The sequence below is a fragment of the Diabrotica virgifera genome, chromosome 5, assembly GCF_917563875.1.
Source record: "Diabrotica virgifera virgifera chromosome 5, PGI_DIABVI_V3a".
NCBI lineage: Eukaryota > Metazoa > Arthropoda > Insecta > Coleoptera > Chrysomelidae > Diabrotica > Diabrotica virgifera.
Window position 1 is genome coordinate 20,513,712 of NC_065447.1, and position 13,178 is coordinate 20,526,889.

General features: G+C 33.9%; 1 protein-coding gene across 1 annotated transcript; it reads left to right on the forward strand.

The window, feature by feature from the left end:
* The first annotated feature begins 550 nt into the window (after positions 1-550).
* Positions 551-8,304, forward strand: LOC114332359 (phospholipase A2 inhibitor). The gene is made up of 2 exons (XM_028282145.2): positions 551-1,022; positions 7,437-8,304. Exons 1-2 carry the CDS (start codon positions 683-685, stop codon positions 8,198-8,200), a joined length of 1,104 nt encoding a protein of 367 aa, XP_028137946.2. The 5' UTR covers positions 551-682; the 3' UTR covers positions 8,201-8,304.
* Positions 8,305-13,178: the final 4,874 nt, after the last annotated feature.

The window sequence follows — 13,178 nt, forward strand, 5'->3', positions numbered from 1 at the left end:
CATAAAGTATCTAAGAATATACCCGAACTAATATACTCTCTAAAACGACCCTCAGTTCTAACTGCAAGACGCAAGAGTCTTGCAGGCTTAGTCTTGTTCTTGCTCAAATCTTGCACGGTAAGTCTTGGTCTTGGTCTTGCTCAAATTAGGCGGTCTTGGTCTTGGTCTTGGTCTTGCAAAACCGCATGAACAAGACCAAGACTGCAAGACCCAGACCGATTTTGGGCAACACTATTTGATATAGCCAACGCACGATACTCGAGCATGGCACAGGAAGAAGAACAAAAGCAAAAACCATAATGAAAATCACCCATATTACACAATTTCTATAAAACAAACTTTATAATAATTATCCGCTTCAGGTATAAATTCCAGACATTTGCAATCCATACATTTGCCTCGCACTGTATAAGTGTATAGGTAGTGTTGTTATTTGACATAATAATTTTACTATTATTTAATTTTGGAAATCCCCCCATTTTTATTTAGTACAAAAAACAATATTATGCTTTATTTTATAATGCATTCATATTCTTCCCAGAAACAAATTATTTTGCTTAGCGTTAAATTAACAATAAGTAGAAGTTATCATGCGATAACCCTAAGCAAAATATTTCACGGAATCGTAAGATACATTTAATATAAATAAATCTAAACTCTACATAAAAATATTGTAGTAAAAATGATCGTAAATAAGATTCTTGTGTTATTATTTCTTCCTTTTTGCTTCGGCAAAAGTGTAGAAGTGACTTTTAAAGATGTCACGTTCAAAGGCTTTAGTGTTTTTACAGAAAAGTTCAAGAAAAAGATCCCGTCTGGAAACAAACTAGCAGATTTTTTGCCCCCGAAAACTGTTTATGATGCCATTGAAATGAAGGAACAACATATACCTGTACTTACCAAAGGCTCATTGGCAGATCTAGACCAGTTGGACGAATTGGTTATTGAGTACTGTGGTGTTGAAGAAGTTGAATCTGGAGCTATCAGTAATGTACCTAACCTAAGAAAACTGTCACTTAAAGGTAAGTTCTAGTTAATTTTTGTTATTTATATTCTACATTAGGTACATACGTCTTACATTTACTGTATAGGAGAAACATACCAATCAGTATTATACAAACCATCAAAAACGTCTATTTTCATAATCATCATCATCATCAATGGCGCTACAACTCTTCGTGATTCTTTGCCGCGTTTACTAATGCCTTACATATTTGTCGGTCCTGTGCCACTAATTCCCATTGTCGCACTCCCATTTTGCCTAGATCTTCTTTGACTGCATCTTTCATTTCATTTTCATAATCGAATACAGGCAAAGATAAATGGAAAACTAACGCAGTTTATACCAGTACAAAGCGGAGTCAGACAAGGTGACTCGTTAAGCCCACTGCTCTTTAATATAATAATGGACGAAATAATAGAAGCAGTACGTAAAGGTCATGGTTACAAAATGGGGAACAAAGAAATCCAAATATTATGTTATGCAGACGACGCCGCAATAATCGCCGAGACAGAAGACGATCTCCAAAGATTTACACACATCTTCAATACAACAGCCAAGAAATACAATATGATAATATCAGCAGAAAAAAACCAAATGTATGACAACATCTAAATACCCACTACAATGTAAAATCGAAATTGATGGGAAAATAATAAAGCAGGAAGCAAGGTTTAGATATCTGGGAATAGATATAACCAGTTACGGAGATGTTGAAGAGGAAGTACGACAACAAGGCTTAAAAGCAACTAAAGCGGCGGGATCCCTTAATGACACAATCTGGAAGAACAAACACCTAATACAAGACACAAAAGCAAGAATCTATAAAGCAGCAATTAGACCTATATTGACATACAAGATACAAGGCTGAGACAAGACCTGACATACAAGGCTGAGACAAGACCTGACATACAAGGCTGAGACAAGACCTGACACAGCTAAAATGAGAAGACTACTAGAAACAGCACGGATGAAAATACTTCGACGAATATCAGGGAAAAGTCTGTTGGATAGGGAGAGAAGCGAAAACAGATCATGTAATGTAGAAGACATAAATAGATGGGCGACAAAACGGAAACAGGAGTAGAACGAACACATTAGTAGAATGGCAGAGGATAGGATAGTACGAATAGCACGAGATAAGTCTCCAAATGGACGAAGAAGTATTGGCAGACCAAGAAAAAGATGGTACGATAACTTAAATAATTTAGGAGGCTAATATTGAAGAAGAAACAGGCTTTAAAGCCTACATACAAGAAGGAAGAAGAAGAAGAAGATATCCTTTAAGCCCATCAAAGATCAGGAGTTCAAAGAACTAACAAAACTAATAAATTCATAGTTCACTAATAAATTCAAGATAAAATGATCTTACTTCCATCTTACTGCATTTTTGTTCAAAAAACAGTCCATTTAGACAAGACGAAAACGGCGGGTTCCTTGGAAAAAATATTCCCATGAGATTTTTTTGCATAATCATATTCGTGAGACATCCCAGAATAAGGTTCAAGAAGTCGCCCACGTGAAAAGTGGTCCAAATTTTTTTTTCAATTTTTTTTAATCAAACTGCAAAAATCAATATTTTGGCCCGGACATATTTATTTTAGGTTTTTTGGACCATTCTGGATAAAAAAGGTCTCTTATAATTTTTCTCTAAAGTTGCTCGTTTTCGAGTTATAAGCAATTTAAAATTGAAAAAAACGAAAAATTACGATTTTTAAGGCTTAATAACTCCGTTAAACATTATTATTATGAAATTCAGAAAGTGACCAAATCAAAGATTAAAGTCTCCACTACATGATCCTGAAGCTTGTGTCATTAATTTATCACTAAGCTGTTGTTTTTAATTATTATTAATGAGCCGTAGTTGACGCGGCTGTAAATGTGAGTGCGAGTAAGATGCACTAGCGAAGCGTCCATGTAACCACTGTTACCATTGGTAACAGTTAAAAATATTGCAAATAAATATTTTATGACGATGAATAATTCCATTTATCTATATTTTTACCAATAGAAATATATTATTATATTATGTGTTAATAGTACCTAATTCAGTAAATAGCCAACTACTCGTAGACACACGAAAATATTGGCGAGTTTATGTGACTCAGTTGCACTTTATTATATTCTTTTACCAGTCTCATTTGTGGTGACAATGAATGGTTATCCCGCTGTCGCTCGGACGGCTCGGGACCGGCAAGTGTCTGAAAATTTTAAAGGAGCGACGGGCGTAAGCGCTCTGTATATATTAATAGGGCTGTTACCAGATTTAAATTTGGTTACAGTGCCTATAAAAAGTGTGCGTGCAGTTCACCATGGATGAGTGTCGCTGCGTAATCGATCAACTACATAATAATTATTTAAAAAAGGCATCAAAAAAAGTAGTTAGATACTTTAAATTTAGTTGGTACAATGAAAATCTTTGGTTACGTGGTTGCAAGAAAAATAGACTGTATTGTTGGCCATGTCTTCTGGTTTCTACAGAAAAATAGGTGGACCAGGTTCACGATTTAAATATTTTAGAGTTTTAAAAAGAGACATGAAATTTCTCCGTTACCTACATGTAAGATGTATACCCAATTTGATTCAGTTTGGCAAAACAAGGATCCAAAGTTCTCTTAACCAAGCTTTTAAAGCAAATATTGCTAAACTAAACATAATGAGTTTGTTGTTAAAAAAATAGATAGTTATATCCTTAGCTTACTTATAATAGATACCGTATGTTTTTTGGCCAAACAAGAATTAGCGTTTTGTGGTCATTTTGAGGGCGACAGCTCTGACATTCGAGGCAATTACAGGGAATTGTTAACATTAATTGCCAAAAAAGATCAAAAATTTTGCCAACATCTAGAACCATCAACTGTTTTTTCGAGAGTTTCAAGTGATATACAAAATGATATTATTGAACTATATATACATTTAGCGAATTAGCCATATCTCCATTTTTTTAAATAAGATTTTTTGCATCTGTTTTTGGTAACACTTTAGAAAAAGTCACGCGTCGCCACTGGTAAGATGCACCATTGACTGCCGGAATGGCATCTCTCTCGCACTCATCATTGCCGGCTGCCTAATACGTGCATGGCGCTCATTATTTTTACTTAAAAATAACAGCTTAGTGATAAAATAATGACAAAAATTTCTTCAGGATCTTGTAGGGCGGGCTTTAAACTTTTATTTGATCACTTTCTAACTTTCATAATAATAACTTTTAACCGAGTTATTAAGCCTTAAAAATCGCCACTTTTTCGTTTTTTTTCAATTTTAAATTGCTTATAACCACTAATACCTCAATCAAAGTTATAACTCTAAAACGAGCAACTTTAGAGAAAAATTATAAGAGACCTTTTTTGTCCATAATCGTCCAAAAAACTGAAATTTGATTAAAAAAAATTGAAAAAAAAAATTTGGACCTCTTTTCACGTGGGCGACTTCTTGAACCTTATTCTGGGATGTCTCACGAATAGGATTATGCAAAAAAATCTCATGGGAATATTTTTTCCAACGAACCCGCCGGTTTCGCCTTGTCTAATTTATATTTTAAATTAAATTGCTTGAAATTATTTGATGGAATTTAGAGCTTCTCTTTGCCTTAATCCCTATGCGGGGTCAGCTTCCCTATTTACTCCTGCATGCCTTCCGTGTCCTTCCTAAACGCCTCCTTCATGTCTTCTTTGGTCTTCCTCTTATGTTTCTTTCAGGAACCTTCGCATCAGCAATTCCTTGTATTGAGTGATTAAAGTGTCGATGTTGAACATGGTTGAACTATCTTAACCGATGCACTCTCATTTAGTATGTTCCATATTCTCCCTTAGTTGTATCCATTCATTTCTGTTCGATGTTTTTTGCATCCATTCGTAACCAGCTATTGATGTCATTAGTCTATCTGGTTTGAGATCTGCCTCAAACCAGATTACATTGCTGTACATATGTGTTTCTTTCGATCGTCTTCTTATTTCTTCATTAAATATTCGATTGCTGAGCTTAATGTTGAACACTCTCCCTTCCATAGCTCTCTGAGTCACTTGAATTTTGTGAAATATGTTGTTGTTAAAATTAAAGTTATAATGCTAAAATGGAACTGGGCAGGCCATGTTGCTAGAGTCAAAGATGACCAAAAATTTTTTAAAATGGAGACCATTACTAAAATTTAATAAGCTATGCAGTAGATGTAAACATTAGTTGATGTTTCGTTGTTTTTGAATATTTTTGGCTAACAGTTACTTATATAATCGCTTAAATTATTCATTAATTTAATTAATAATCTTTAACAACTAAAATCGTTGTTTACATGTAGTCTAGCCGCAACATAGGGGGTCCCGTGGGAAATTCTAGCTCGCCGTGATTTGATGGTGGTATTATAGGTTTTTTTGGACCCTGAATCAAATGGAAGTGGTCTAGAAGCCCAAATATGGTGCGTTTAATTGTTATTAACAAATTATGGTAAAATGAGGTATTTTTCAGAAATTATTAGAAACCCTGTAAATAAATTGATAGTGTTAAGGTCTTCTCTGGTGTATTTGTGGTCGCTAAATCGAATGCGACTAGTCGCAATTACTCAAAATGTGTTACTATTTTGTTAATAACAAAATAATTGTTTATTCGCCGAAAAGCTCGAAATAATGCTTTATCTACAGCAAGTTTGTAGTCTTTTTCATAGTATTTTTATACGCTAAATCGATTATCACTAGTCGTGATAGCTTAAGCTTAAATCACGTTCCGACTTTGTTATTAATAAATTATTGCAAAAATAACGGTTTATAGTACGTTTACTCTACGTTGGTTTTTGCTCTAAATTTTAAAAAACCACTTAGACTGACATGAAATTTGGCATACACGTAGCTAACAGGTCAAGAAACAAGTGATATTATGCGGATGTGTGATTTTACCCTGGGAGTGCTTTCACCCCTTTTCGGGGGTGAAAAAAAAATACCTTTAAAATAAGCCCGGAAGTAGAGAAACTGATTAATTCTAAGTAACTTTTGTTCTATAGAGTTTTTTCACTAAGTCAATACTTTTCGAGTTATTTGCGAGTGAATATGTTCATTTTTTAACAAAAAACCCATGTTTTTAGACGGTTTTTCGCAAATTACTCAAAAAGGAAGTATTTTTTCAAAAAAAATTTTGTTAGTAAAAATATAGACTATAAAAAAGTGAAAAAAATGGTGTATGCGTGAGGTCCGTAGACCCAGTAGAAGCTGAGTTGTAGCTAATGAACAACAGGTTCATATTCGTCAAATTCCAAATCGAATAATTTCAACATAAAATACCCAAAAAATGAAGCTCTTTTTGAGGAAAACTCATTACAACTCATACATACAGTATCTAGTATCAAAAATAAGCAAGTTACGCTCAAAATAAAGTTGGTCCCTTTTTTTTTGGAAAAAAAATCGATAAAATCACCCCTAATTAGCGTCTCAAATGAAATCAATCTTTACCGCTTCACAAGTTGCTTTACTTATATGATATATTATGTTGTATTTATCTGATCTATATGTTTCATTGGTTCGAAACTGCTTATAAAACCACTAAAAACGTGTTTGTTTTGTTGAAAAATGAACATATTCTATATGAAAAAACCCTATAGAACAACAGTTGCTTAAAATTAATCAGTTTATCGATTTCCGGACTTATTTTAAAGGTATCTTTTTTCACCTTCGAAAAGGGGTGAAAGTCACCCCCAGGGTAAAATTACACATACGCACAATATCACTTGCGTTGTTTGACATGTTAGCTACGTGTATGCCAAATTTCATGTCAGTCCAAGTGGTTTTTTTAAATTTAGAGCAAAAGCCGCGAGTAAACGTACTATAAACAGTTTTTTACAATAATTTATTAATAACAAAGTCGGAACGTGGTTTAAGCTATCACGACTAGTGATAATCGATTTAGAGTATAAAAATACTATAAAAAAGACTACAAACTTGCTGTAGATTGTACATTATTTCGAGCTTTTCGGCGAATAAACAATTATTTTGTTATTAACAAAATAAGAACATATTTTGAGTAATCGCGACTAGTCACATTTGTTTCATCGACGAAAAATTCACCAGAGAAGACCTTAACACTATCAATTTATTTACAGGGCTTTTAATAATTCCTGTAAAATACCTAATTTTACCATAATTTGTTAATAACAATTAAACGCACCATATTTGGGGTTCCAGCCCACTTAAATTTGATTCAGCGAACCAAAAAACTTATAATACCACCATCAAATCACAGCGAGCTAGAATTTCCCAGGGGACCCAGGGTGCTCAAGATCGAATACAATGGAATTCTTTACGAGATACCTATGTTCAGCATTAGACTCAAAATGTTAATGATGATTCTGCGTATAACCTTTTTTCTCTTACTTTATTCTCCGTACCTAAAACTTCATAAATCTAGTATAATATACTTGACTAATTTGAGTACATATAATTTTTTTAAATTTTAGGTAATGCCATCAAGTCGATTGCAAAGGATGTATTTTCCCATTTAGGAATATCTACACTAGACCTTAGCCTCAATCAGATATCAACAATCCATCCACAGGCCTTTGACAACATGCCGGATCTCTTAAACATTCAACTTGCTGACAATTTCATAACGCAATGGAATCCAGAATGGCTCAAGAATACACCGCTATTGACCAGGATCTCGCTTCAGAATAATTCCATAGAAAAGCTACCAGCCCATGCATTTAAAAACATGGTAGGTGATAAAAAGTATGGAAAAATAGACCTCACTATTAATCTGGTATTTAGTCATAATAAAATAAGTGAGATAGATCCTGAAGCTTTCGCGGATCTCAGCAGAATTAACAACTTGTGGTTAGATAACAATGTTCTAGAAAGTTTCGATGAAAACCTTTTATCGGGAATAAAAGTTAATGATTTGAGACTCAACAAAAATAATATCAAATGTTTAGATGGTAATCTAGATAAAATACTAAAAGCAGAAACGAACCACATAGATTCGAATCCGTTCGACTGTAATTGCTTGGAGAAGATCAAGGAATGGTCAAATAAAAAGAAGAATGTGGACTTCACTTTTGCTGAAATGGAGTGTACAGCACAAAGAATAAAGGTTAAGATGACAGCACTAGAAAAAAGATTAAAGGAATTGAAAGGAGAACGGGACATCCCGAAAGAAGTGGAAGAAATAGAAGTTTTTGAGACTAAACCTAAAAATAGAGCAATTAAATTCGTCAGAATTTAATAAGTATCTGTACACTAGTTTAGTATGTTCTATTTTAAATAAGTAGTTAGTTATTATTATAAATAACGTAAATATTTCCAATAAATATTTCTTTTATTGTCAAATTGATTTTTGTTTACTTCTACCTATTTTCTGATGATGTCGGCGACCACTTGGACCCACCTTATTCTATTCACAGCAGCTCGAAATAGATTCGTTAACGTTAGAGCAATCCATTTTATAAGATTGACCAGTCAGCATTAGAAGAAATATATAGAAAATGGCAAAACGAATGGGATAATTCCGCTAAAGCAAGAGGTCTCCATCATTTTATTCCAAAGTTAAATAATATACCAAATTATTTTAACCCAAAAAAAGGATTAATACATTTCCTTACAGGGCACGGTCCGTACCCTACATTCTACATACCTACCTGCATAGATTTAATTTAGAAGATGATGAATACTGTGAATGTGGAGACATAAGCACACCAGAACACATATTATTTAATTGCGAAAGCCAAACAAATACACATGAATTACAAAGAATGAGAAGAGACCTTGTTGGCATAAATATAGAAAACATAATACAAAATGAAGAATTCTATAATACATCAAATAATTTAGCGGACATAATATCAAAGAAACAATTAGAATTATATAACATCAGACGAAGAATAAATCAAGTAAATATCCAACCTATTTGAAATTGAATAAGAAATTATAAAATAAAAAATAAAATTATATATAAAAATATGGATTAAAATAAATATTTATATAATCAAAAATTAAAAACTAAAAATTAAAAATTAAAAATTAAAAATTAAAAATTAAAAATTAAAAATTAAAAATTAAAAATTAAAAATTAAAAATTAAAAATTAAAAATTAAAAATTAAAAATTAAAAACTAAAAATTAAAAATTAACAATTAAAAATTAAAAATTAAAATTAAAAATTAAAAATTAAAATTAAAAATTAAAAATTAAAAATTAAAAATTAAAAATTAAAAATTAAAAATTAAAAATTAATAATTAAAAATTAAAAATTAAAAATTAAAAATTAAAAATTAAAAATTAAAAATTAAAAATTAAAGATTAAAAATTAAAAATTAAAAATTAAAAATTAAAATTAAAAATTAAAAATTAAAAATTAAAAATTAAAAATTAAAAATTAAAAATTTAAAATCAAAAATTAAAAATTAAAAATTAAAAATTAAAAATTAAAAATTAAAAATTAAAAATTAAAAATTAAAAATTAAAAATTAAAAATTAAAAATTAAAAATTAAAAATTAAAAATTAAAAATTAAAAATTAAATATTAAATATTAAAAATTAAAAATTAAAAATTAAAAATTAAAAATTAAAAATTAAAAATTAAAAATTAAAAATTAAAAATTAAAAATTAAAAATTAAAAATTAAATATTAAAAATTAAAAATTAAAAATTAAAAATTAAAAATTAAAAATTAAAAACTAAAAATTAAAAATTAAAAATTAAAAATTAATATTAAATATAAAATAAAATAAATAAAAAATTATTAATAAAAAAAATTAGCTAAAAACTTGAAATTTTAAAACTCAATGGATATTTTCGGCTAAGGGTCTGAGGCTTACCGAAATACCATTGAGAATATTATACAAGTCAAATAGACCTACACTTACAATTATTTCTGACTATTTTTAGATTAATAGTCTGGCATTTCTCATCTAATAAGAATGAGAACTGGAAGCACTATAAAATTATTTTCACAAACAAAAAAATAAATAAAATTTAAAATAAAAAATAAAAAAAATTAAAAAGACTAAGTTTTCACTCTAATGGCATATAACATATCCCACCAGAATGAAAACAATGGGAACCTTCTCTGGTTACACCTCCGAGGCTTCTACAATTTGCAAGCCATACGGATGCTGAGACTAAGGAAGATGAGGGAATTCTACAATTTACAATTCACGTCACATCTGCTCAGCGCGGTAAAGTTCCAACGAGACTGGTTCCCTTCATACTCCACACAGAGTAAATGTAAATCAAAAATGAATAACCATTTTCAATTTCGTTGCAAAACGAAAATACAGCCGAACCATATTCCAGTCCAATCAGAGAGTGCCGCAAGCACCTCTACCGGTTTCGAAACTCATTAGTCTCTCATCAGGAGGCACATATGCTGCTCTCCCTGATCCAACCAAAACAAACCCCAGCGTGCAGTCCCGAATTGCAACGAACGAAATGGCATAGATGCCCTAGCGGCAACTGCTAGCAAAAGGCTAAGTTTTCACTCTAATGGCATATAACATATCCCACCAGAATGAAAACAATGGGAACCTTCTCTGGTTACACCTCCGAGGCTTCTACAATTTGCAAGCCATACGGATGCTGAGACTAAGGAAGATGAGGGAATTCTACAATTTACAATTCACGTCACATCTGCTCAGCGCGGTAAAGTTCCAACGAGACTGGTTCCCTTCATACTCCACACAGAGTAAATGTAAATCAAAAATGAATAACCATTTTCAATTTCGTTGCAAAACGAAAATACAGCCGAACCATATTCCAGTCCAATCAGAGAGTGCCGCAAGCACCTCTACCGGTTTCGAAACTCATTAGTCTCTCATCAGGAGGCACATATGCTGCTCTCCCTGATCCAACCAAAACAAACCCCAGCGTGCAGTCCCGAATTGCAACGAACGAAATGGCATAGATGCCCTAGCGGCAACTGCTAGCAAAAGACTAAGTTTTCACTCTAATGGCATATAACATATCCCACCAGAATGAAAACAATGGGAACCTTCTCTGGTTACACCTCCGAGGCTTCTACAATTTGCAAGCCATACGGATGCTGAGACTAAGGAAGATGAGGGAATTCTACAATTTACAATTCACGTCACATCTGCTCAGCGCGGTAAAGTTCCAACGAGACTGGTTCCCTTCATACTCCACACAGAGTAAATGTAAATCAAAAATGAATAACCATTTTCAATTTCGTTGCAAAACGAAAATACAGCCGAACCATATTCCAGTCCAATCAGAGAGTGCCGCAAGCACCTCTACCGGTTTCGAAACTCATTAGTCTCTCATCAGGAGGCACATATGCTGCTCTCCCTGATCCAACCAAAACAAACCCCAGCGTGCAGTCCCGAATTGCAACGAACGAAATGGCATAGATGCCCTAGCGGCAACTGCTAGCAAAAGACTAAGTTTTCACTCTAATGGCATATAACATATCCCACCAGAATGAAAACAATGGGAACCTTCTCTGGTTACACCTCCGAGGCTTCTACAATTTGCAAGCCATACGGATGCTGAGACTAAGGAAGATGAGGGAATTCTACAATTTACAATTCACGTCACATCTGCTCAGCGCGGTAAAGTTCCAACGAGACTGGTTCCCTTCATACTCCACACAGAGTAAATGTAAATCAAAAATGAATAACCATTTTCAATTTCGTTGCAAAACGAAAATACAGCCGAACCATATTCCAGTCCAATCAGAGAGTGCCGCAAGCACCTCTACCGGTTTCGAAACTCATTAGTCTCTCATCAGGAGGCACATATGCTGCTCTCCCTGATCCAACCAAAACAAACCCCAGCGTGCAGTCCCGAATTGCAACGAACGAAATGGCATAGATGCCCTAGCGGCAACTGCTAGCAAAAGACTAAGTTTTCACTCTAATGGCATATAACATATCCCACCAGAATGAAAACAATGGGAACCTTCTCTGGTTACACCTCCGAGGCTTCTACAATTTGCAAGCCATACGGATGCTGAGACTAAGGAAGATGAGGGAATTCTACAATTTACAATTCACGTCACATCTGCTCAGCGCGGTAAAGTTCCAACGAGACTGGTTCCCTTCATACTCCACACAGAGTAAATGTAAATCAAAAATGAATAACCATTTTCAATTTCGTTGCAAAACGAAAATACAGCCGAACCATATTCCAGTCCAATCAGAGAGTGCCGCAAGCACCTCTACCGGTTTCGAAACTCATTAGTCTCTCATCAGGAGGCACATATGCTGCTCTCCCTGATCCAACCAAAACAAACCCCAGCGTGCAGTCCCGAATTGCAACGAACGAAATGGCATAGATGCCCTAGCGGCAACTGCTAGCAAAAGACTAAGTTTTCACTCTAATGGCATATAACATATCCCACCAGAATGAAAACAATGGGAACCTTCTCTGGTTACACCTCCGAGGCTTCTACAATTTGCAAGCCATACGGATGCTGAGACTAAGGAAGATGAGGGAATTCTACAATTTACAATTCACGTCACATCTGCTCAGCGCGGTAAAGTTCCAACGAGACTGGTTCCCTTCATACTCCACACAGAGTAAATGTAAATCAAAAATGAATAACCATTTTCAATTTCGTTGCAAAACGAAAATACAGCCGAACCATATTCCAGTCCAATCAGAGAGTGCCGCAAGCACCTCTACCGGTTTCGAAACTCATTAGTCTCTCATCAGGAGTGCATTCGGGACTGCACGCTGGGGTTTGTTTTGGTTGGATCAGGGAGAGCAGCATATGTGCCTCCTGATGAGAGACTAATGAGTTTCGAAACCGGTAGAGGTGCTTGCGGCACTCTCTGATTGGACTGGAATATGGTTCGGCTGTATTTTCGTTTTGCAACGAAATTGAAAATGGTTATTCATTTTTGATTTACATTTACTCTGTGTGGAGTATGAAGGGAACCAGTCTCGTTGGAACTTTACCGCGCTGAGCAGATGTGACGTGAATTGTAAATTGTAGAATTCCCTCATCTTCCTTAGTCTCAGCATCCGTATGGCTTGCAAATTGTAGAAGCCTCGGAGGTGTAACCAGAGAAGGTTCCCATTGTTTTCATTCTGGTGGGATATGTTATATGCCATTAGAGTGAAAACTTAGTCTTTTGCTAGCAGTTGCCGCTAGGGCATCTATGCCATTTCGTTCGTTGCAATTCGGGACTGCACGCTGGGGTTTGTTTTGGTTGGATCAGGGAGAGCAGCATATGTGCCTCCTGA

Excerpts from the sequence above, each read along its gene's own strand:
- LOC114332359 (XM_028282145.2), top strand. The coding sequence starts at position 683 with ATGATCGTAAATAAGATTCTTGTGTTATTATTTCTTCCTTTTTGCTTC. Across the intron at positions 1,023-7,436 it reads AAGAAAACTGTCACTTAAAG|GTAATGCCATCAAGTCGATT; the intron begins GTAAGTTCTAGT and ends TTTAAATTTTAG.